General features: G+C 47.2%; 1 protein-coding gene across 1 annotated transcript in view; it reads right to left on the minus strand.

Moving 5' to 3' along the window:
• Window positions 1-3,423: 3,423 nt before the first annotated feature.
• Window positions 3,424-23,831, minus strand: part of MUC16 (mucin 16, cell surface associated) — a 92,176-nt gene continuing 71,768 nt past the window's right edge. The window contains exons 133-181 of the mRNA XM_071451602.1: window positions 23,443-23,615; window positions 23,306-23,332; window positions 23,159-23,239; window positions 22,929-23,074; window positions 22,751-22,818; window positions 22,164-22,336; window positions 22,027-22,053; window positions 21,654-21,799; window positions 21,477-21,544; window positions 20,984-21,177; window positions 20,868-20,894; window positions 20,495-20,640; window positions 20,318-20,385; window positions 19,865-20,037; window positions 19,728-19,754; window positions 19,351-19,496; window positions 19,176-19,243; window positions 18,500-18,693; window positions 18,384-18,410; window positions 18,010-18,155; window positions 17,833-17,900; window positions 17,361-17,533; window positions 17,224-17,250; window positions 16,851-16,996; window positions 16,674-16,741; window positions 16,081-16,253; window positions 15,944-15,970; window positions 15,568-15,713; window positions 15,393-15,457; window positions 14,927-15,099; window positions 13,742-13,887; window positions 13,565-13,632; window positions 13,202-13,374; window positions 12,348-12,496; window positions 12,198-12,265; window positions 11,700-11,872; window positions 11,186-11,212; window positions 10,709-10,851; window positions 10,525-10,592; window positions 9,684-9,856; window positions 9,244-9,401; window positions 8,419-8,486; window positions 7,670-7,824; window positions 7,002-7,165; window positions 6,846-6,910; window positions 5,906-6,081; window positions 5,762-5,806; window positions 4,971-5,050; window positions 3,424-3,522 (exon numbers count right to left, since the gene is read on the minus strand). Of these exons, the coding sequence (XP_071307703.1) occupies window positions 3,424-3,522; window positions 4,971-5,050; window positions 5,762-5,806; window positions 5,906-6,081; window positions 6,846-6,910; window positions 7,002-7,165; window positions 7,670-7,824; window positions 8,419-8,486; window positions 9,244-9,401; window positions 9,684-9,856; window positions 10,525-10,592; window positions 10,709-10,851; window positions 11,186-11,212; window positions 11,700-11,872; window positions 12,198-12,265; window positions 12,348-12,496; window positions 13,202-13,374; window positions 13,565-13,632; window positions 13,742-13,887; window positions 14,927-15,099; window positions 15,393-15,457; window positions 15,568-15,713; window positions 15,944-15,970; window positions 16,081-16,253; window positions 16,674-16,741; window positions 16,851-16,996; window positions 17,224-17,250; window positions 17,361-17,533; window positions 17,833-17,900; window positions 18,010-18,155; window positions 18,384-18,410; window positions 18,500-18,693; window positions 19,176-19,243; window positions 19,351-19,496; window positions 19,728-19,754; window positions 19,865-20,037; window positions 20,318-20,385; window positions 20,495-20,640; window positions 20,868-20,894; window positions 20,984-21,177; window positions 21,477-21,544; window positions 21,654-21,799; window positions 22,027-22,053; window positions 22,164-22,336; window positions 22,751-22,818; window positions 22,929-23,074; window positions 23,159-23,239; window positions 23,306-23,332; window positions 23,443-23,615 (5,389 nt within the window). The remainder of the gene's footprint in view (window positions 3,523-4,970; window positions 5,051-5,761; window positions 5,807-5,905; window positions 6,082-6,845; window positions 6,911-7,001; window positions 7,166-7,669; window positions 7,825-8,418; window positions 8,487-9,243; window positions 9,402-9,683; window positions 9,857-10,524; window positions 10,593-10,708; window positions 10,852-11,185; window positions 11,213-11,699; window positions 11,873-12,197; window positions 12,266-12,347; window positions 12,497-13,201; window positions 13,375-13,564; window positions 13,633-13,741; window positions 13,888-14,926; window positions 15,100-15,392; window positions 15,458-15,567; window positions 15,714-15,943; window positions 15,971-16,080; window positions 16,254-16,673; window positions 16,742-16,850; window positions 16,997-17,223; window positions 17,251-17,360; window positions 17,534-17,832; window positions 17,901-18,009; window positions 18,156-18,383; window positions 18,411-18,499; window positions 18,694-19,175; window positions 19,244-19,350; window positions 19,497-19,727; window positions 19,755-19,864; window positions 20,038-20,317; window positions 20,386-20,494; window positions 20,641-20,867; window positions 20,895-20,983; window positions 21,178-21,476; window positions 21,545-21,653; window positions 21,800-22,026; window positions 22,054-22,163; window positions 22,337-22,750; window positions 22,819-22,928; window positions 23,075-23,158; window positions 23,240-23,305; window positions 23,333-23,442; window positions 23,616-23,831) is intronic.

Consider the following 23,831-nt stretch of genomic DNA (forward strand, 5'->3'; position numbering starts at 1 on the left):
TCAGTAAATTCAGTGACTGCCACTGACAAAATGATGCATTTGCTGCTACAACAAGCAGTTCCCAAATTAAATTCCTGACTGGGCATGGTGGAAATCTCTTGGTTACCCCAAGAATGAAGCTCCCAGTGGAGAAATGCTGATGAGATGCAATTAGATTAATTAACTATTTAGAGGAAGGACTGAGGGGGTGAGCAGGACGGATGAGCTCTTGCCTACAGAGCTGTAAATCCCAGCTGGGGCTGGACCCTTCTCTGGACAAGCAGCTCAGGTCACCCCTTTTCTCTCCATGAAAGGTGGGACAGGATGGAATTTGGCCCTGGGAAGTTCTTGTATTTGCACGGTGCCCCATGGCAGGAAGGAATAATGAATTTGACTCCATGTTCTCAGAAGGCTAATTTATTATAAGATACTATATTATATTAAAGAATGCTATACTAAACTATACTAAAGAATACAGAAAGGATACAGACAGAAGGCTAAAAAGATAATGATGAAAAGTCGTGACTCTCTCCAGAGTCCCGTCACAGCTTGGCCCTGATTGGCCAAAGAGTGAAAACAACTCACAGCAGAACCCAATGAAACAACCACCTGTGGGTAAACAATCCCCAAACACATTCCACATGAGCAAAACACAGGAGTAGCAAATGAGATAAGAATTGTTTTCCTTTTTCTCTGAGGCTTCTCAGCTTCCCAGGAGCAAAATGCTGGGCAAAGGGATTTTTCCAGAAAATGTGACAGTGACACCGGAAGTGGCGCTAATCGCCGGCCGGGGGCTCTGTACAAATCACCAACGGGACGGGGCTGTGTGGAACTGCCTGGAGCTGTTTGATTTTCCAGCATCAGCCTCATTCCATGGTGATGACAATGGGAAGATGCCAGCAGCTCACATCCCCAGCAGCAGATGAAGAACTCAATGTTACAGCTCACTTTATAAGTTTTTTGACCAATCACACAAAGCAAAAGCACATTGACAGTAGTTCTATCCAACCACTATAAGCACATGTACCTTGGGTTAACCAATGCTTGCTTATTTTGAATACAATACCTGCTTGTGAGCCTTCAAACACAATGCACAGAGCTCCATTATTAAGCTTCAAACTTCCTAATATCTTGCTAGATAAACTTTTCTGTAGCTTAGGGAGTTATACTAGACAAGCATTAATACACAGACCATTGTTCTATTTGTCCTTGCTTTTCTACAGTTTAAATAATTTTTCTGCTGATCAATCTCATGGCTGCTGCTTAGCTCTGATCACAGTTCTGCTGTCTCTGAGGCTGCCTTTTGCAGCTTTCCCCAAACCCTCTGATTTTGTGGATTCCCACAGTGCTGGGCTGGTGCTGAGAGCAGGAGGTGGCAGAGGGCTCTGAGTGTGTGACTCCCTGAAAGGGGACAGGTGCTGAGGCCCTTCCAACTTTCCCAGTGCAAGGCAGCTTCTCATCCTATGTTGGCTTCACTCGTGGCTTTTTGGGAGTGAGAGACTCCCCAGGGGAGAGGGGAACCAGGGGAAGGAAACTGAGGCACAGCAGGGGCAGTCAGCTGAAGATCCAGGGCTGCCAAGGCAGGAGCTGCTGCTCTGATGGCACAAAGCTGTGCCAGGGCTTGGCATGGAGCTCAGGGCAAGGAATATGAGGAGAAGACTTTTGTAATTTGGGGTTGTTTTTTTTTTTTTATTTTTTTCAGTTCATTAATTGATTGATTTAATTAATTACAGAGGCTGCTGGGCACTGCCCAGGCTCCCCAGGGAATGGTGCCAAGGCTGCCAGAGCTCCAGGAGCTCCCAGGGCTGCTCAGGGTGGGGGTGTTGGGGTGCCTGTGCAGGGACAGGGGCTGGGATCAATGATCCCTGAGGGTCCCTTCCAGGATTTTGTGATTCTTATGATTTTCTCATAAAACCTTCCAGGACTTTGTGATTCTTATGATTTTCTCATAAAACCTTCCAGGATTTTATGATTCTCATGATTTTCTCATAAAACCTTCCAGGATTTTGTGATTCTCATGATTTTCTCATAAAACCTTCCAGGATTTTGTGATTCTCATGATTTTCTCATAAAATCTTCCAGGATTTTGTGATTCTCATGATTTTCTCATAAAACCTTCCAGGATTTTGTGATTCTCATGATTTTCTCATAAAACCTTCCAGAATTTTACCATTCTCATTATTTTCTCATAAAACCTTCCAGAATTTTACCATTCTCATTATTTTCTCATAAAACCTTCCAGGATTTTGTGATTGTCAACCCTGCTTGGTCACTCAGCTTTTCTTGGGAGCTGGGAATTCCTTCCCCCTCCCACTGTCCCTGTCACAGGGTGGCAGCCACACTCAGGACATTGAGGGTGACAGGGACACTGCAGAGGTGTTTTGCAAGAGCTCTGAGAGCTTTGAATCGATGTTTGCTGACATAATTGGTGCTCCAAGCCCTTTGTTGGAGCGAGCAAACAGATCCTGATCCTCTGCAGGGAGCTCTGGGGATGAACTGGTTGGACCTGCCCTGGAGGAGCTTTGGTTTGAAAGCAAAACCCACTTTGGTTGCGTGGAAACGTTGCCTGCAGTGGGAGGATTTAGTGACTAATCGTGGGTTTGTGAATTCTGATTGAATGCTTTCACTCTCAGGGAGTTCATTTAATGATAGGATCAAATAATTGCAGAGAAACAGCCCTGAGTCTTGTGGTCCATGGAAATTGGGGCATGAATTGGGGGTTTTGGGGCAATTCTGGCAGGAAAGGGTGTTGAACTCTAAAAACAGATCCTGTGCTGTGAAATGGGAGCTGAGGAGCAAAAACCTCCGGGAATCCTGCAGAGTTTGTGATTTGGGATGATAAAAATGCTGCTACAGAGGAAACACAACTTCATGGCAGTAAAACGTGGCATTTATTGAACTGAAATCAGCAGCAATCTCAAAAAACACAGCCTGGCTGTGTCACACTCAGATTTAACAAGGTCTCTTTACATCATAATGTCATAATTATAAATAGATGAAATATTTCAATTAATTTAAGGTATTTACATTTTTCAAGCTCAGTGGTGAAAAAGCTAAAATCTAGGTGGGATTTCTAAGTCTACAACAGTCAGTCCCCAAAAATCTCTAAATTAGAATAATTTTTTTCAGAAAACTGACGTTAACACTGAAGGGCTTTGCAAACTGCAGCTCCTGGTAGTTTTTTATTTCCCTTTGGTTGTGTAATATTTATATAAAATGTACATTTCTATAAAACACTGCAGTGCTTAAAAAAATATTTTCCTCAGCACCTGCACTGTTGGCAGTTTCCTGAAGTATGAAAAGAATCATGGCAATAGTGCAAAGATTTATCTCAAGGCGAGAGAAAACGCTGAAATAATTTATAAAAGAAATATTTTTCTAGGTTTTACAGCTATTTTTCCTTCATCAGTGGACGAAAAGGTCTGGGAAGACCAAGCTGAGGGGTCAGTGAACCTTCCCTGTGCTGGGGTGGGGGAAGTACAACCCATAGAGGCCCTGCTGCACCTGGTACAGGTGGGACTTTCTCTTCAGGCAGGAGAGAACCTGGTGGGAAAAGAACAAAAAATTAATGGGAAGAAGAACAAAAATTAGTGGGGAAAAGACCAAAAATTAATGGGAAAAAAGAACAAAAATTATTGGGGAAAAGAACAAAAATTAATGGGATAAAGAACAAAAATTAATGGGGAAAAGGAACAAAAATTAATGGGAAAAAAGAGCAAAAATTAATGGGATAAAGAACAAAAATTAATGGGGAAAAGGAACAAAAATTAATGGGGAAACAGAACAAAAATTAATGGGGAAACAACAAAAATTATTGGGAAAAAAAAGAACAAAAATTAATGGGGAAAAGAACAAAAATTAATGGGGAAACAGAACAAAAATTATTGGGAAAAAAAAGAATAAAAATTAATGGGGAAAAGAACAAAAATTAATGGGGAAACAGAACAAACATTAATGGGGAAACAGAACAAACATTAATGGGAAAAAGCCTGAAATAATGGGAAAAGAACAAAATTAATGACAAAGAGACCAAAGTTAATGACAAAAAGACTAAAATTAATGACAAAGAGACCAAAATTAATGACAAAAAGACTAAAATTAATCACAAAAAGACCAAAATTAATGTCAAAAAATATTGAATCCATGCTCTGCCCACCATTAGGTGTCCCCAAATCACATTGCCAGATGGGAAGGGAGGGATTTTGGGAATTAAAATCCCAAAATGCCTAAAGCTGTGAGGCAGCTCTGCAGCAGAGGGGTTTCCTCTCCTAAATCCTGTAATTTTGTCTCCTGCACCTCCCTGCTCTCTCTAGGTTGTGCTCTTCTCCTCAGCTGGTGCAAAGCAAAGTTTTCAAGCAGTGCTTTTAAGGTGCTGTTCCCCATCAAAACACCACCAGAAGTGGGAAGAGGATCTGCTCTGCCTTTTCCAAGGATTTGCAGCTGGAGCATGGCCCTGCCAGGCTGCAGCAGTCTGTAGTTAAAGGGCACTAAAATAATTTATAATTTGTATTTATTGTAGTTAAAGAGCACAAAATTCTCCATGTGCTTCCCTCAGGCAGTTAAAAATGTTGGGTTTGCCACTCCCTCAGTGGAACCTGCCCATCCTGCGGGTGTTTGGACAGGGAAGAGGTTTAGGAAATGCTGCAGAGGGAAAAATCCCTGTTTCCCCCTGTGGATTCCCTAATTCCTGCTCCTCCTCTTGGTGCTGGCCTCACCTTTGGGTTTGTGTTTTTCCCTCTGCAAAAACCCAGTGCCAGCCACGATCCTGCTGCTTTTCTAGAGGGAAAATTCTGCTTCCTTTGCTATAAATCTGCTCAGCTGACTGAATTCCCTTCCCCATCCCCAGTGCTTGGAAGAGCTGGAAGGGAGTGAAGGATTTGGAGTGTTTTTGCTGTTTCCAGGTGCTGGGATCCTTGGGAATGTGGCTGAATGTCCCTCCTGTGGCTCTGCAGGAGTCAAGGGACAGGTGGGACAGCAAAGGGGACACTCACCAGGAAGCACAAAAAGAGGAGGAGGATGAAGCCCAGCAGGGTGAAAAGGCAGATGAGGATGATGGCCCAGAACTGAAGCTCTGAAAAGGGGAAAAAAAAAAGGAGCACGTCAGGTTTAGAGACTCTTCCATGTGTGATTGTGAGAGGGAGATCTCACCCTAGCAAAGTTCACTCTGTAGGTCAGGGCAGATTACAGAAATTTGGGGAACTGGAGTGAGGGTTCAGGGATCCACAACCTTAAATGCCACTGCAGGGAGCAGAATGCCCCAGGTGACTCCAGGGATGGTCAGAGTGACAAAGTTCTGTCCTAACTGCTTCTGGACTCTTTTGGGGACAGGGACAGGGCTCAGGCTGTCAGCAAAAGCTGTGGTTGGTTTACCAGAGTGTTTGTGGTGCATGGGAAAGGAACAGTTCAGGATATTTTTCTTCTCTCTCCTGTTTGTTGTTAGTTGTGGGGTTGCAGCTAAGCTAAACCCTATCTGGTCTGGTCTTTTTTTAAAAATACTGCAGTTATCAAAATTTATTGGTGCCAGAGTTGTCAAACAGTTCCCAAACTGCTGCTTTTGCCTATCCCTCAATTCCACTCCCCTTGGGCTGGTAGCATCTGCTGTTTGCTACCAAAAGCCTTGGATTTCTGGTCTTTTCCATGGGTTTAGTCCTATTCCAAGATATCTGATGCTAATTTATTACAGCTGAAGTATTTATCAGGGTTCAGTTATTTATTAGAGCTCAAGTATTCAGTGGCTGTCAGGTCAATCCTTGCCAAAAAAAAAAAAAACCAAAACACCTACCAGATCTTTTGGACTGTGCTTCATCTGTCTTGAGTGGAGAGTAACCTGGAAATGAGGAGTGGGACAGGTGAGGAATGCAACTCTGGAGCTGATTTAAACAAAATTAGGAAGAATTCCCCAAAATGTCCCTCCAGGAGCTCTCACCTTCCACCACCAGACTCTGCTCCTCCAGCTCATAGCTGGAGCCCAGCCTGCTGAAGCCCTGGGTCAGGAGTTTCAGCTCCTCAAACACCTCCTGCTCTTGCAAAGTCGCTGAGAGGGGATCCGGGGTGAACTTGCAGGTTGAGGCAACCTCTGTGTGTCCTTTGCCATGGACAGGCCTGGAGGGTGACAGCAGAGAGAAGAGAAAATGGAACAGAGCTGAGCAGAGCAGGGAGAGGGATTTGGAGCCTCAGGTCAGCAGATGTCCCAGCAATGTTTCATGGTGATGGGATCACTTTTAGCAGCTTGGTCTGGGTGAAATCCATCCACTGATTTAATCCCCAGCAAGGCATTTTTAAGAGGTAAATCAGCTCTGTTTCTAAGAGGAAAATCAACTCTATTTATAAGAGGAAAATAACTCTATTTATAGAGTTATAGTATATATATATAGTATATAAATAGTTATTTATATTTATTTTTAGTTACTATATTTATATATATATATATAGTATATAAATAGTTAAATCAGCTCTATTTCCAAAAGTTAAGTTTAATTTTGAACAACAAAAAGTTAAATCTACTCTGCTGCTTTGTTCCTCCAAAAAGGAGGACCCTCACTCAGGCAGGTTTTGTCCTCAGGCTGGTCAGTTGTGTGGTCAGTGCTGTGTGTCAGTGGAATTTGAGCTTATTTCAACACGTTAAATGAGAGAATGAACGTGTTTGCTCTTCCCTGGGCTTGTTCATGCATGAAAACAGCTCTGCAAGCACCAAAACAAAACCAGCTCTGTTTGGACAGAAACCTTTTGTGGTAAAGGCAAAAAGTGACTGAGAATGAAGTGACTCCCACGTGTCACTGAGGGCACAGAGGCTGGCAGGGAGGGGTGGACACCCTAAATGCCTTCCTGAGCTGCTCTTTTGGGGCCTCAAAAAGCACTGGACATACCCAAAGCTCTCCACAGTGCAGCCAACAAATTGGTCCTTCAGGTGGCTGCTCCTGAATACCTCGAGCTGATGGGGAGAAACAAAACAGTTGAGGAAAGCTGAGTTAATTTAACACATCCTTTGGACAGGGAGCTCAAGCTATTGCTGCTCATTTCACCTCTTTCTCAATCTTCTCTTTGTTCTCTTGGTACATCTGGGAGCTGGAGTCCTGCAGCTCAGGCGAGTATGGAAGGTTGGTGATTCGGAAATTTAATCCGAATTTTTCTTTGCCAGACTCCAGGGGTGTCTTGTGAGTTGCTGCCTCAAGTGAGAGTTCCAAGGCTGGAAATGGAGAGGAAAATTAAATTCCAGCAGAGAGAAACAGAGGCTTTCCTACCAAGCAGCACTGAGCTGCAGCTTTTTAGCTCTAAGTCTTAGATTGGCATAACTTGAGTTTCACTGGGGTCTGACAGGAAACTCCAAATGTTCCAGGCCATTTATTTCTTTGAGATGCTGCACATTGGGAAAAAAAGCTTAAGGTCTGTTTAGCTCTAGATGGTTGAAGTTGTGGTGAGCAGTTCATACCTAATTTCCTGATTTTTTAATACTGAAAACACCTTAATTTTGAATAACAATTTAATTTTGAACAACGCCTTAATATTGAAGAACATCTTAATATATTGAATAACCCCTTAAACCATTGATGACTAGGTCTGAATGGCCTAACTCAAAGCCCAGTGATCCAACTTAACGAGAGATTTATTTTTGCTCTGACAGAGCAAAATTTGGGAGGTTCTGAGTGTGAGTTTTCCATGAGGACACTGGGAAGGGATTTGATCCACGTACTGTCCACTGAGAATTCCTGCAGTCGGTAGCTGCTGCCCAGCCACAGCCCAGTGGTGTTGGAGGTCCTGTCCTGGAAAGTCCTTTCAACCACAGCCCTGCTGATTTTGGGGTCAGGCTGGAAGAAGCACTGGCAGTCAACCACTATGGATCCAGGCCTGTGGGCAGAGGGACAGAGGTTTGGAGATAAGTGGGATGGGCAGGAAGCTCAGGGTGGGAAGGAGTTTTCTGAAGGGTTCCTGCTGTTTTCAAGGTTGAGTGGGCTCAGAAATGGGCTGGTTGGGGCTTTTCCTTTGGACAGGGACAGGTAAAATTAAAATTTTACCTCTTCTCTGGACAGATTTAGGTTGTTTTGTATGAATGCAAGGAAAGAACAGCACTTTTAGGTTTTTTAAAGCTTTCATTGTGTGGGAGGGTCCCTTGTCCAAGCCTCATTCCATCCTGAGCAGGACACCACAGCTCACTTTTAAAATCTAGTGGAGTTCAGAGGTCACAGTAAAGGGCTGGGATCTGTAATTCCTGGGATGCTCAGAGACCTGAGAGTGCCTCACAGAAACCCTTACTGAGAAACCCTAGTCCAAAAAAATTCAAACTGACAAATTGTGGGAAGCCTGGAAATGCCTCCTTAGGGCATCAGTTTCCAACAGGAGAAGAGAAGGGAGGAATTCCAGTGGGGCCACTGGCACTCAGCCATGGGGGAGCAGTGCCAGGGTGAAGCAATCTTTAAACAAAAATCAGATTTTATCCCAGACCTCAGCCCGGTGATCCTGCAGGTCAGGAACTGCTCCCTCAGGTCGCTCTGACGGTACAAGTGATTCATCTGAAATTAAAATATCACATTAAATATTAATGAATTTGAGAACTGTGCTGGAGGCTTTGGGCCAGCAAGAGAGAATTGAGCTCTGGGTTATTTTTTGCTGGCTGGGTTTCATGGGGGTTGGATTTTACTTTGGAACAGGCACCTTCTAGTGGTGGGGTCTGAATTCCAGCTGGGCAAACATTCCTGCCTTAGGAATGTTTCCTTCCTGAAATTCCTTCCAGGATGCCAGTGTGGGGGAGCAGTGTCCTGAGTGACATCCCAGCCTCACAGAGCAAAACCCACCCAATCAGGGCCTTATCAGGTTGATAAATTGGATTGGTGCTGAAGAGAAAATGTTGGATTCTAGAATAAATCATGGATGTGCTGAGCAGGAATTGGCCAGCAGGGATTGGCCTTGGATGCACTTCTGGCACTGGGAGTGAAATGCTGAGGGTGTGTTCATTTAACAGATCAGCTCTGGCATTTTGCAGTCCATGTCTTTGGGGAGAATTTCATAAGACCACATGGAATCATTGAATGGTTTGGGTTGGAAAGGACCTTAAAGATCCTCCAGTCCCAGTCCTCTGCCATGGGCAGGGATCACACCCACCAGCTACAACTTAAAACCAAAACTGAAAAAGGCCAATCTTATCTTCCAGATTCTAGAAATTTTGCTTCCAAAATTATGATTTTTTATTTTTTTTTTTAATTCATATGTAAATCTTTGGTAGTTGCTTCAAAAACTGACCAGCCAGACATATTCTCAAATTCTCCTTACCTTGTTGGTGATGCTTTCTACTGCTGCTCTGTATTCTGGAGATTGGGAGTCAGAGTTGGTGAGGTTTTCATTGACTATTCTAAAGCTCAGCCTGTAGCCAAGTTTGGCTGGAGCCAAGACAGGCTTTTTGGTGGCAGCTGTGTCTGTGAGGGCGAAATCTAAATAAAAAGGGTACAGTTAGTTTATTTTTACATCTGTTCATATCAAAAAAGCAATAAGATATATCCCTGCTTAGATCATACACTGTAACACTGAAATTCACAGGAATTTGTCTGATTTAAGGCATGGAAGTGCTGCCAGCATGGCAATATCCTATAGGATTGGTTTTGTCAAACTTAAATAAAACCAACAAACCAAAGGGTTCATCAGTGCTCAGGCCCCAGGGATGAGGAATGATCTGCAGGAGGTCCCAAAATCCTGTTATCCCCATGGATGCTTACCATCAACATACAGGCTGCTCCTGTCCAGGCTGTAGTGGCCCAGTTTGGTGACATTGTTTGTCATGGTGCTCAGCTCCTGGTAAAGCTTTTCTCTGTCAAACCTGGCCAGGCTGGCATTGTCCTTGTAGCTGCACACAGCATCCACTTTTGTGTCCTCCCCGTGCCTTCCAGACCTGGGGACAAATGTCACACACGTTCTTTGGGACACTGCTGTGCTGGCAGAACTTCCTGAGGGGTTTTTAGGGCAGAAACCAAACCCGCAGTGCCAACGGGCTCCTGCATCCTTCACCAGGCTCTCCAGAACTGGGGTGATGATATTTAGATACCAAAATGATTTTTCCAGCTAAAATAAAATCCAGGCTGGACAGGGAGGTGTCACTGGCTGCTGTTTCCTGGCCTCAGAACAGCCACGAACTGAAGGTGTGTGAGAGTGGGTAAAGAAATGGTTCATTGCAATTTTAGGAGTATTTTAGGTGGTTTATATTTAGGTGCTTTAGTATTTCACACACTTTTAGTATTCTTTCAGATATTTTTAGTGTCTGCAGGGAGGGCTCAGAGCAGGGACCAAGGTCTGCTGAGGAGCAAGGCAGGAACAAGGCAGGAATTGATGCCCAGGAAGTTGATGAGCATGAGGAAGAACTTCTTCCTTGTGCAGTGACCAGGCACTGGGACAGATTGTCCAGAAAAGTTGTGGAATCTCCTCACTGGAGATATCCCAGAGCCATCTGGACACAATCCATGTGCTCTCTGGGATGACCCTGCTGGAGCAGGGGGGTGGGACCAGGTGACCCATCAAACCTGACCCTGATCAATCCTGTGATTCTGGAATTCCAAATCTTACCTGAATCTCATGGCTTTACATCCTGTGTAGGCAGAGCTTATGCTGCTCCTCTTGAAAAGAGGGTCAAGCTGTTCAAAAAAAAAGAAAGGACAATTGAGAGCTGGGACTCACATCCTGAGTTCAAAGCAGGTGGATTTAGGTCGCCAGGAAGACCCAAAAGGGACACAAGCAGAGCGAGACTCACATAGTGGTTCATCACTTTCACTGTGGAAAGGAATCTGCGGGAACTTGGGGCTTCCAGATCTGCAGAGTAGCGGAGGTTGGTCAAGGTGAAGTTCAGAGTGAAATTCCTGGATATTGGTTTTGGTGCAGCTGTGGTGCTCCGGGCTGTAATCAAAGGGGAGAAGGATTAGGAATTTCCTACAACAAAAAAAAAGCTGTTTTCACTTTCAAAACATTCCTAATCCCAGCACACTTCAAGGCTACTTTTTATTGTTTTTATAATTTAGATATGATAATATAATATAATATAATGTAATGTAATGTAATCTAATCTAATCTAATATAATACAATACAATATAATATAATATAATATAATATAATACAGTATAACTTTTATTATTTAGATAATCTCTTCCCCTCTGATTTTCTCAGGGCATTTCTCCTTTGAGAGCTTCCCTTGAAATGAATTTGGCAAAATGAATTTGGCAAAATACTTACGGGATCTCTCAAGGGGTTCGTTGTAACCTGGAAAGGAAATGGAAGAGAAAGAGCCATGTAAGAGAGCATCCACTTTGGAGAATGGAAGTGGAGAGGAGGTGATTAAAAGGATGACTTGGGAATGAATCATCAGAACCAGGCCCCAAGGGTGTGAATGTATTAAATAAACAAAGCTTAGGCAGAACAAGGTGCTTTGGGAGAGCAGCTACAATGAGAAAATGTGTGTGCCAACGTTTAATTAAACACTGTAGGACAGGAATCCGGTGAAATGTTCACAGGCAGGTGAATGATTGAGGTCAAGACTAAAATTAAGTTCACTCTTCAATGTAATAGAAAAATTAAAATCTTCAAAAATGTCGACGTGGAAGGATTTTAAATCTTACACAGAGAAATATGCAGAAAACTCTTGACCTTCTCCTTAAGGTGACTTTTTTAACATGGAGGTGATCCCTGAGAGCTAAGGTGGTCCCAAACTACTCCAGTGCCTGGAGGAGTGGGAAAATCAAACACTCACCATTGACATAGAGGCTCTTGCTGTCCAGGCTGTAGATTCCCAGCTTGGTGATGCCACTTGTCATTCCCTTCAGCTCTTGGTAAACCTCAGCTGGGTTAAACTTGGGCACCTGGGAGCCCTTTCCATAGCTGCAGATGTTGTCCACTCCTGTGCTGTCCCTGTTCTTCCCAGGCCTGAGGAATTTAATGTCATGGAGCTTCTGTTAGCTATTAAAATATTTTGGGTGTGTTTGTTTATTTGTTTGTTTGTTTTGATGTAATTAAAAAACCCTCCAAATAAATCTGCCCCCAGTTCTCAGGGAAGCTGCAGAAATGACCAAGATATGGCCTTACAAAAAAAAAAAGGCTTTGTAAGATAAAGACCATACAAAGTGGCTTAGAAGCTTTATTATAATGAAAGCAACTACTTGAAAAAGGAGAACAGTTATTAAAGTGTCAGTCAAATGTAAGGAAATCCATTTGCTGCAGTTCTAAGTGAATCTCTGTGGTAATTGCTCACCTGAATCCCGTCACTTTGCAGCCAGTGAAATGGGGGCCAATACTGCTCTTCTGAAGCAGGGAGTCAGTCTGGCAAGAAAAAGTCTTTGTGAATACGGGAACCCCAAAATCCTGGGTGATTTCAGTGAAAAACAACAGAATTTTGGCTTACGTAGTGTTTCATGATTTTCTCAGCGGACCGGAATTTGCGGGAATTTGGTGTCTGCAGGTCTGTGGTGAACATGAGGTTGGTTATGGTGAAGTTCAGGGTGAAGTGCTCTGTGACTGCCTCTGGGCTTTGTGTGGTGGTTGGTCTTACTGCTACAAGAGAGAATTGAAATGACAGTGATAAAATAAGATCAGGATCTTCATAAGACATTGCTGTTATTGGGTTTCTTAGAGAAAAAACCCATGTGAACACGATCCCACCCTTCAGACAATTTGCAATGTTACAAACATTGCCAAATCAGCAGGAAAGAAAATCAATTTATGCCTTTAAGTAGCCTTAACCTGTATTTGGTTTTAAATATACTTACAGGATGGACTGTAAGGAGGTTCATTGTAACCTGAAAAACAAATGGAAAATTATTAGGAAAATATTCCAAGAAAGTCTCAGCAGGACTAAATACACTAGATTTTATTACAAGATTGTGGTTACTGAATTCAAGATTTTTAACTTGGTGACTGACAGGGTTTTTTCCCTCTAATTTTTATTCTCTGTTTTGAGAGGTAAATTAAATTTTCTTCATTCTGATTTCAAATTAGTCTGTGTTGACATTGAAAGTTGGACTTGATCTCAGAGGTCTTCTCCAACCATAGTGGTTCCATAATTCCAACACAGAACCCCAGAATGGTTTGAGACATAAAGGACCTTAAACACCATCCAGTTCCACCTCTCTGCCCTGGACAGGAACAACTTTAACTAGACCAGGATGCTCAGAGCTCCATCCCACAGGGCCTTAAACACCTCCAGGAATGGGGAATTCAAATTTCATTAGGAAAAATGCCTTGAGAAGGTCTCATTACCATTGACATAGAGGCTCTGGCTGTTGAGGCTGTAGGGTCCCAGCTTGGTGATGCCATTGGTCATTTTGCTCAGCTCATGGTAAACAGTTGTGCTGTTGAATTTGGGATCTGAAGGCTCATCCCTACAGCTGCACATGGCATCTACTCCTGTGTCATCCCTGTTCTTCGTGGATCTAGGAAATGAGGCATGGGTTTAGTTATTTTTGAGAAATCTATCTTAACTTCTAGTATACAAATAGAGGGACCCGAGAAACCCTTCAGACATTGCTACCACATAAGAAAATACCCAGAGATGAGTTAGATGCTGAGAAAGGGGAATTTTAAGAAGCAGGGAATGGGGACTTTTCCCAGACATGCTCTTACCTGAATGCCATTACTTTGCAGCCGATGTAAGCTGGGCCAATGCTGCTCCTTCGGAGTAAAGAATCAATCTGGAAATGGAATAACAACATGGAAGTAAGCAAAATGTCCCAGTGAAGGTAAGAGATGAGGGATACTGAGAGAACTGTGCCCTAGCAGGGCATTGTTTGCAAGACTTACATAGTGGTACATGACTTTTTCTGTTGACTTGAATCTCCTGGAACTGGGTTTCTCCATGTCTGCAGTGAACTGGAGGTTGGTTATTGTGAAGTTCAGGGTGAAGTTCTTTACTGCTGGTGCCAGAGGTTGGGTGCTTTGATCAGCAGCTGTAATGAGAAGGGAAAGTTATTGCTTGAAAATACAATTTACATTCAACATCCCAAGAGGAAACACTCTAGGTAGAATTCCCAGATATTCTAGGTGGCTTCAAGGTTATATAACCTGTGGTTCCCTAACGGACTCACAAATTCTCTTAACACTGTTTTATAGACCAGCAGTGCTCTTGCTTGATTAATCCAACTTGCTGTTTTGTCTGTTGCTAATTACCAAAGTCTTCCTGCCCCTCAATTTCTCTTTAACAGTACTTACATAGTTCAGGCTGCACTTCATGATGACCTATGGGGGGAAGAAAAGGGACAGGATTTGAGGAACTGCCTTACAGTTGGGAAGGTTTGGCACACACTAGAATACAGAACATGTCTGAGAGCTCATGTGTAAACATTTCCAAGGAAAGATTGATTTGGTGACTGTCCAGACATAAATGCAAATTGCCTTGTTGGCAAGGTGCTGCTTTTCTTAGCAGTGAACAGAATTATCCCTTTACAAGGGATATTTAGAGGGAATTTACCGATTCCCTAAATCCAGTTTAGAATCACAGAATGGTTTGGGGTGGAGGGAAACTTAGAGATCATCAAGTTCTAACTGCACTGTCATGGCCAAGGAATCATTTAACTTCTACATGGAAAATTTATAGATAATTTTGTCAAGTGGTGATAAGTTGTAGTGCTGTTCCTTGACCTTGAGAGGTCAATCCTTATAATTTCCAAGATGTTCATAAAGAGAATACTTAAAATCAGTGTAACAGAGAAAGTATACTTGAAAAAGGTTAATTTCACTATATTAAAAAAAAAACCACATAGAAGGAGGAAAAATTATGAATGTATGTAGAGTGTATGAGAAATTATAAATGTATGTAGAGCATATAAGAAACCCAGCAAAAAGAATGAGAGATACAACTGACTGAAAGAACAAAAAATACTCAAAAAAAAAAAAATGACTTAGTGAATTATTATGAAAAGTTAGGAAATCATTTAAGTATGGAAAATGAAGTATATGAAAATTAAAAAAATCCAAAAGAATTCTCACCATTAACGTAGAGGCTGTCCTTGTCCAGGCTGTAGGGGCCCAGCTGGGTGATGCCTCTGGTCTTGTTGCTCACTTGGTGGTACAGCCCCACCCTGTCCAAAGGCGCAGCCCAGGGCTCCTTGCTGTAGGTGCACACGGCGTCCACCCGGGTCTGGTCCCTGTCGCTGCCTGGCCTGCAAAACACAGGGGCCTCCATCAGCACCCTCCTCTGCACCCTCCTCTGTTCTCCCTTCAAAGCTGGATTCTGGAGCTTTTATAGGCTTTCCAGAGAGGTCTTGAGAGTCAACTAAGACAATAATATCCGCATGTGGAAGGAAGGGCACAGGAAGACAGGACATACTCTGAGGAACGAGGGTATCAAGGTGGCAGTATCAGCCCATAGGCTGGGCACCAACAGACAATAGATTTTAGACAGCCTATGGATCTGATGAGGGGTCCTGCGGGGACAGTTGATCATGACCCATACCTGAAGTCTGTTTCACATCCATGGAAAGCAGGGCCAATGCTGCTGTCCTTCAGCAGGCGGTCAAGCTGCCAAAGGTAAGAGGTTTCCCAGTTAAGCCATGAACAGCTTTCTGCACTCCCTCCAAGCTGATGAGGCCAGAGGGGGTACAGCAATGTCCCAGTAGTGGTTCACCTACCATCATGTTCATCACCCTTCGTGTAGCTCTGAACCTGGCTGAGTCAGGATTCTCCAGGTCAGAAGAGTAGGGCAGGTTGGTGATGGTGAAGTTGACGGTGAAATGCTCAAGGGCGGCAGCTGTGGTTGCTGGTGAATTAGTGGGAGCTGGAAGAAGCACAGATGAGGAAAGAGAATATTCAAGAGTTGGCATGTCCAGTCTATGGCTGGACAAACACAGAGGGCCCCTTCCAACTGTATTACCCATGGGGATGGCAGGGAGGGTCCCCATTCCCCCAGGATCTCATGCCCCATCCCCTGCCTCTAGCACAACAGAGAAGACCAGTTTGAGGCACTTGCTGCCTTCTGATCCCTTCCTGCACCTGCAAGATACTCACTGGTCAGCACTGGCTGCTCGTTGTAGCCTGGGGAAAGAGAGAGACAGAGGGTCAGGAGCTGGGGCTGGGCAAGGGGCAGCCCTGGGGCAGGGCTGCCATGGGAGAGCAGAGGAGGCCCAGGGAGGAGCGCCGCTCACCGTTGACGTAGAGGCTGTCCTTGTCCAGGCTGTAGGGGCCCAGCTGGGTGATGCCTCTGGTCTTGTTGCTCACTTGGTGGTACAGCCCCACCCTGTCCAAAGGCGCAGCCCAGGGCTCCTTGCTGTAGGTGCACACGGCGTCCACCCGGGTCTGGTCCCTGTCGCTGCCCGGCCTGCAAAACACAGGGGCCTCCATCAGCATCCTCCTCTGCACTTCCTTCATTCAGGGTTAAACCCAGGGACTGCCATGGCCATCACTGCATGGGAATGGGATCTCTGCCTTCCTAAAATCTGTGTATGTCTGGTGGATTGAGACTGCACTGAGACCTCGCTAGTGCCTTGAGTCTTTTGCAGACGAAGAGGGCTGAAAAGGAGTTTACATAAATCTTGGGGTATGGCCTTTAGCATCAACAGATGAAATTCCATGTAATCAGGAGATTGTCTAAGAGAGAGGATATCACAGAGAACTTCCTGGGGCTGGAGTGCATTAGAGAGATTATCTGGCTTCCATAAAAGGGGAGAAAACACCCAAGTGTGACTGGTCCCTTTATGAGAGAGGTTCTAGCAAAGGGACACAGGGGTGGAATGCATACCTGAAGTCTGTTGCTTCACATCCTTGGAACACAGGGCCAATGATGCTGTCCTTCAGCAGGCGGTCAAGCTGCCAAGGGAAGAGGTTTTACAGTGAAGCCATGAACATCTCTCTGCACTCATCCCAAGCTGATGAGGCCAATGAGGGCAAAGATATGGTTCAGTGCTGGTTGAATTACCATCATGTTCATCACCCTTCGTGTAGCTCTGAACCTGGCTGAGTCAGGCTTATCGAGGTCAGAAGAGTAGGGCAGGTTGGTGATGGTGAAGTTGACCGTGAAACGCTCAAGGGCAGCAGCTGTGGTTGTTGGTGGGTGGGTGGGAGCTGTAAGAAGCACAAATGGAGAGTGACAAGGGGCAAGAACCAAGGTGTCAGGGATCTGCCTGATCAAGTGCAGAGGTCTCCTGATAGTCCTTTTATCTATGGGCAGAGATTTACAGGACCCCGGCCTTATGTAGGATCCCAAGCCCTCAACCTTCACTTCCTGAGGGAAGAACAAAACACAGCACTTGTTTCCTTCTGATCCCCTCCTGTTCCTGCAAGGTACTCACTGGTCAGCACTGGCTGCTCGTTGTAGCCTGGGGAAAGAGAGAGACAGAGGGTCAGGAGCTGGGGCTGGGCAAGGGGCAGCACTGGGGCAGGGCTGCCATGGGAGAGCAGAGGAGGCCCAGGGAGGAGCGCTGCTCACCGTTGACGTAGAGGCTGTCCTTGTCCAGGCTGTAGGGGCCCAGCTGGGTGATGCCTCTGGTCTTGTTGCTCACTTGGTGGTACAGCCCCACCCTGTCCAAAGGCGCAGCCCAGGGCTCCTTGCTGTAGGTGCACACGGCGTCCACCCGGGTCTGGTCCCTGTCGCTGCCCGGCCTGCAAAACACAGGGGCCTCCATCAGCATGTTCCTCTGAACATTCAGCCTTCAGGCTGCATTCTGGAGCTTTTATGGTTTTTCAGGGAGGACTGGAGAGTCAACTAACACAACAATATGAGCATGTGTTAGGGAGAGCATCGGGAGATGGGAAACTCTGAGGAAGGAGGGTATCAAGGATGGAGGGTATCTGAGGATGGACGTCCCAGCCTAAAGGCTGAGCACCAACAGACAGTCGATTTTAGACAGCCTATGGATCTGGTGAGGGGTCCTGCAGGGACAGTTGATCATGACCCATACCTGAAATCTGTTGTTTCACATCCTTGGAAAACAGGGCCAATGCTGCTGTCCTTCAGCAGGCGGTCAAGCTGACAAAAAAACAGGTTTCCCAGTTAAGCCATGACCATATCTCTGCACTCGCTCCACGCTGATGAGACCAGACAGGGTACAGCAGTATCTCAGTGGCGGTTCACCTACCATCATGTTCATCACCCTTCGTGTAGCTTTGAATTTAGCTGAGTCAGGATTCTCCAGGTCAGAAGAGTAGGGCAGGTTGGTGATGGTGAAGTTGACGGTGAAATGCTCAAGGGTGGCCGCTGTTGTTGTTGGTGGGTGGGTGGGAGCTGGAAGAAGCACAGATGGGGAATGACAGGGGGAAAATACTCAGGGTGTCAGGCATTTGTCTGGATAGGTGCAGAGGTCTCCTCATAGCCTTTGTAGTTATGAGGAAAGATTGGCAGGATCCCAGCCTTTATCCAGGTACCCAAGCCCTCAGCCTCCTCTGCTGGAGGGAACACCCTGGCAGGGCAATTTTAGACTTCTGATCCATCCCCCTCCTGCAAGGTACTCACTGGTCAGCACTGGCTGCTCGTTGTAGTCTGGGGAAAGAGAGAGACAGAGGGTCAGGAGCTGGGGCTGGGCAAGGGGCAGCCCTGGGGCAGGGCTGCCATGGGAGAGCAGAGGAGGCCCAGGGAGGAGCGCCGCTCACCGTTGACGTAGAGGCTGTCCTTGTCCAGGCTGTAGGGGCCCAGCTGGGTGATGCCTCTGGTCTTGTTGCTCACTTGGTGGTACAGCCCCACCCTGTCCAAAGGCGCAGCCCAGGGCTCCTTGCTGTAGGTGCACACGGCGTCCACCCGGGTCTGGTCCCTGTCACTGCCCGGCCTGCAAAACACAGGGGCCTCCATCAGCACCCTCCTCATCACGTTCTCACTTCAAGAAGAATGGGTCCTGGTTGGGTCTTGTTGCGTTGATAGCCATTTGTTTTGTCTAGGTGCTTTCATAGCCATTTGTAACTTGAAATGCCAGGCCTGCCTTCCCACAATTTGTGCGTGTTTGGTGGCAGATACTGTTCTACATCTTCACTAGTGCTCTGGGAGTTAGGAGTGTGCATCGAAACACTTCAAAAATATTCTTGATTTTACAAAACTATGTAAGGCACAAAGTACCAAGATTAGAGCAAGAGGGTAGAGGGGGACCACTAGGAGGAAATGGCTTCATGGACAATGTCCTGGAGCAGAACAGAATTAGCAAGTAGGTTCTGCCTCCATAAAAGAGGGGAATATCAATGTTCTTCATCCAGGTCCAGACCAGTTATTGGTCCAGGTCCTGGAGTCTTCAAATGGATACTGGGGTGCAATTTATACCTGAAGTCCGTTGTTTCACATCCTTGGAACACAGGGCCAATGCTGCTGTCCTTTAGCAGGCGGTCAAGCTGCCAAGGGAAGAGGATTTTCAATTATGCAATGGTCAGCTCTGCACAGCTTCCAGGCTGATGAGGTTATTGAGGTCAAGGATATGGCTGAGTATTGATCCACCTACCAGCATGTTCATAACCCTTCGCGTAGCTCTGAACCTGGCTGAGTCAGGATTCTCCAGGTCAGAAGTGTAGGGCAGGTTGGTGATGGTGAAGTTGACCGTGAAATGCTCAAGGGAGGTAGCTGTGGTTGTTGGTGGGTGGGTGGGAGCTGGAAGAAGAACAGATGGGGAATGAGAAGAGTCAATAGTTGGCATGCCCAGGCTATGGCTGGACAAACACAGAGGGTCCCTGTCAGATTTATTCTCCATGGGGAGGGCAGGGAGTCTCCCCATGTCCCCAAGCAATCATGCCCCATCCTCCAGCCTAGAGCACCATAGAGAAGAGCAGTTTGCGGAACGGGATGTCTTGTGTACCCTTCCCGCTCCTGCAAGGTACTCACTGGTCAGCACTGGCTGCTCGTTGTAGTCTGGGGAAAGAGAGAGACAGAGGGTCAGGAGCTGGGGCTGGGCAAGGGGCAGCCCTGGGGCAGGGCTGCCATGGGAGAACAGAGGAGGCCCAGGGAGGAGCGCCGCTCACCGTTGACGTAGAGGCTGTCCTTGTCCAGGCTGTAGGGGCCCAGCTGGGTGATGCCTCTGGTCTTGTTGCTCACTTGGTGGTACAGCCCCACCCTGTCCAAAGGCGCAGCCCAGGGCTCCTTGCTGTAGGTGCACACGGCGTCCACCCGGGTCTGGTCCCTGTCGCTGCCTGGCCTGCAAAACACAGGAGCCTCCATCAGCACCCTCCTCTGAGCGTTCTCGCTTCAAGGCAGGATTCTGGAGCTTTTATGGTTTTTCATGGAGAACTTGAGGGTCTACTTAGACACCAATATGAGCTCATGGAAGGAAGAGCATTGGAAGACAGGGGATAGTCTAAGGAAGGAGGACACCAAGGTGGACGTCCCAGCCCAAAGGCTGGTCACCAATAGACAGTCGATTTTAGACTATGGATCTGACCAGTGGTCCTGCAGGGACAGTTGATCATGACCCATACCTGAAATCTGTTGTTTCACATCCTTGGAACACAGGGCCAATGCTGCTGTCCTTCAGCAAGCGGTCAAGCTGCCAGGAAAAGATATTTCCCAGTTAAGTCATGACGATCTCTCTGCACTCGCTCCAAGCTGATGGGACCAGACAGGGGACAGTGATGCCCCAGTGTGGGTGCACCTACCAGCATGTTCATAACTTTTTGTGTAGCTCTGAACTTGGCTGAGTCAAGCTTCTCGAGGTCAGAAGAGTAGGGCAGGTTGGTGATGGTGAAGTTGACCGTGAAACGCTCAAGGGCGGCAGCTGTGGTTTTTGGTGGGTGGGTGGGAGCTGGAAGAAGCACAAATGGAGAGTGACAAGGGGCAAGAACCAAGGTGTCAGGGATCTGCCTGATCAAGTGCAAAGGTCTCCTGATAGTCCTTTTATCTATGGGCAGAGATTTACAGGACCCCGGCCTTATGTAGGATCTCAAGCCCTCAACCTCCACTTCCTGAGGGAAGAACCAAACACAGCACTTGTTTCCTTCTGATCCCCTCCCACTCCTGCAAGGTACTCACTGGTCAGAACTGGCTGCTCGTTGTAGCCTGGGGAAAGAGAGAGACAGAGGGTCAGGAGCTGGGGCTGAGCAAGGGGCAGCACTGGGGCAGGGCTGCCATGGGAGAGCAGAGGAGACCCAGGGAGGAGCGCCGCTCACCGTTGACGTAGAGGCTGTCCTTGTCCAGGCTGTAGGGGCCCAGCTGGGTGATGCCTCTGGTCTTGTTGCTCACTTGGTGGTACAGCCCCACCCTGTCCAAAGGCACAGCCCAGGGCTCCTTGCTGTAGGTGCACACGGCGTCCACCCGGGTCTGGTCCCTGTCGCTGCCCGGCCTGCAAAACACAGGGGCCTCCATCAGCACCCTCCTCTGAACATTCAGCCTTCAGGCTGCATTCTGGAGCTTTTATGGTTTTTCAGGGAGGACTGGAGAGTCAACTAACACAACAATATGAGCATGTGTTAGGGAGAGCATCGGGAGATGGGAAACTCTGAGGAAGGAGGGTATCAAGGATGGAGGGTATCTGAGGATGGACGTCCCAGCCCATAGGCTGAGCTCCCACAGACAGTGGATTTTAGACAGCCTATGGATCTGGTGAGGCGTCATGCATGGACAGTTGATCATGACCCATACCTGAAATCTGTTGTTTCACATCCTTGGAAAACAGGGCCAATGCTGCTGTCCTTCAGCAGGCGGTCAAGCTGCCAGAAAAACAGGTTTCCCAGTTAAGCCATGACCATATCTCTGCACTCGCTCCAAGCTGATGAGACCAGACAGGGTACAGCAGTATCTCAGTGGTGGTTCACCTACCATCATGTTCATCACCCTTTGTGTAGCTTTGAACTTGGCTGAGTCAGGATTCTCCAGGTCAGAAGAGTAGAACAGGTTGGTGATGGTGAAGTTGACGGTGAAATGCTCAAGGGTGGCCGCTGTTGTTGTTGGTGGGTGGGTGGGAGCTGGAAGAAGCACAGATGGGGAATGACAGGGGGAAATACTCAGGGTGTCAGGCATTTGTCTGGATAGGTGCAGAGGTCTCCTCATAGCCTTTGTAGATATGAGGAAAGATTGGCAGGATCCCAGCCTTTATCCAGGTACCCAAGCCCTCAGCCTCCTCTGCTGGAGGGAACACCCTGGCAGGGCAATTTTAGACTTCTGATCCATCCCCCTCCTGCAAGGTACTCACTGGTCAGCACTGGCTGCTCGTTGTAGTCTGGGGAAAGAGAGAGACAGAGGGTCAGGAGCTGGGGCTGGGCAAGGGGCAGCCCTGGGGCAGGGCTGCCATGGGAGAGCAGAGGAGGCCCAGGGAGGAGCGCCGCTCACCGTTGACGTAGAGGCTGTCCTTGTCCAGGCTGTAGGGGCCCAGCTGGGTGATGCCTCTGGTCTTGTTGCTCACTTGGTGGTACAGCCCCACCCTGTCCAAAGGCGCAGCCCAGGGCTCCTTGCTGTAGGTGCACACGGCGTCCACCCGGGTCTGGTCCCTGTCGCTGCCCGGCCTGCAAAACACAGGGACCTCCATCAGCAACCTCCTCTGCACATTGTCTCCACATGCCATGGTCATGGGGCTACCATGGTCATTCCTCTATGTGAAACCAAGCTATGCCTTCTCAAGATATGTGTGCCAAGGTCCGGCACTGCCCACAACCATCACTTATTCTCTGGTGTTCTTTTGGAAGAAGAGCACCTGGAAGCTATTCAGAATCGTCTTGGGGTAGGACCTTAGCACCCCAAGGTGAGGGTAAAGGAAATGCAGGGGATCTCTCAGAGAGTGGGACATCAGGGATAAGGTAGAGGTGAAGGAGGGAATTATGGAGAAGATGCTGTATGCATTAAGGAAACGAACGTATGCATGACTGCCACAATTATCTGAGGGATGTCCTTACAAAATAACACTGGAGTGCAGTTCATACCTGAAGTCTGTTGCTTCACATCCTTGGAACACAGGGCCAATGCTGCTGTCCTTCAGCAGGCGGTCCAGCTGCAATGGGAAGAGGTCTCCTAGTTAGGCCATGACCATGTCTCTCTGTAACCCCCCAAGCTGATGAGGCCAATGAGGGCAAGGATATGGGTCGGTCCTGATCCACGTACCAGGGTGTTCATAACTCTCCGAGTAGCTCTGAACCTGGCCGAGTCAGGATTCTCCAGGTCAGAAGTGTAGGGCAGGTTGGTGATGGTGAAGTTGACGGTGAAACGCTCAAGGGTGGCAGCTGTGGTTGTTGGTGGGTGGGTGGGAGCTGGAAGAAGCACAGAGGGGGAGTGACAAAGGGCAAAGACTTGGTTGTTACAGTCCTGGCTGGACAAGTGCAGAGGTTTCTTGCCTGCCCAGTTCCCCACTGGGAAGGCCAGGAAGATCCTCATGCCCCCAGGATCACATGATCCAGGCCCAAGTTTCCTCCGCCCTACAGAAGACCACAGTATGGCAGTTGCGGTCCTGTAAAACCATCCCGCTGCTCCCAGGTACTCACTGGTCAGCACTGGCTGCTCGTTGTAGTCTGGGGAAAGAGAGAGACAGAGGGTCAGGAGCTGGGGCTGGGCAAGAGGCAGCACTGGGGCAGGGCTGCCATGGGAGAGCAGAGGAGGCCCAGGGAGGAGCGCCGCTCACCGTTGACGTAGAGGCTGTCCTTGTCCAGGCTGTAGGGGCCCAGCTGGGTGATGCCTCTGGTCTTGTTGCTCACTTGGTGGTACAGCCCCACCCTGTCCAAAGGCGCAGCCCAGGGCTCCTTGCTGTAGGTGCACACGGCGTCCACCCGGGTCTGGTCCCTGTCACTGCCTGGCCTGCAAATCACAGGGACCTCCATCAGCTCCCTCCTCTGCATGTTCTCACTTCAAGGAGAATGGGTCTTTGTTGGGTCTTGGTGCTTTCGTAGCCATTTGTAACTTGAAATGCCAGGCCTGCCTTCCCAGAATGTGTGTGCGTTTTGTGGCAGATACTATTCTTCATCTTCACTAATGCTCTGGGATTTAGAAGAGTGTGTCGAAACACTTTAAACA

Source organism: Agelaius tricolor, unplaced genomic scaffold, assembly GCF_023055355.1.
Source record: "Agelaius tricolor isolate 1412-34295 unplaced genomic scaffold, bAgeTri1.0.p SCAF_33, whole genome shotgun sequence".
Lineage (NCBI taxonomy): Eukaryota > Metazoa > Chordata > Aves > Passeriformes > Icteridae > Agelaius > Agelaius tricolor.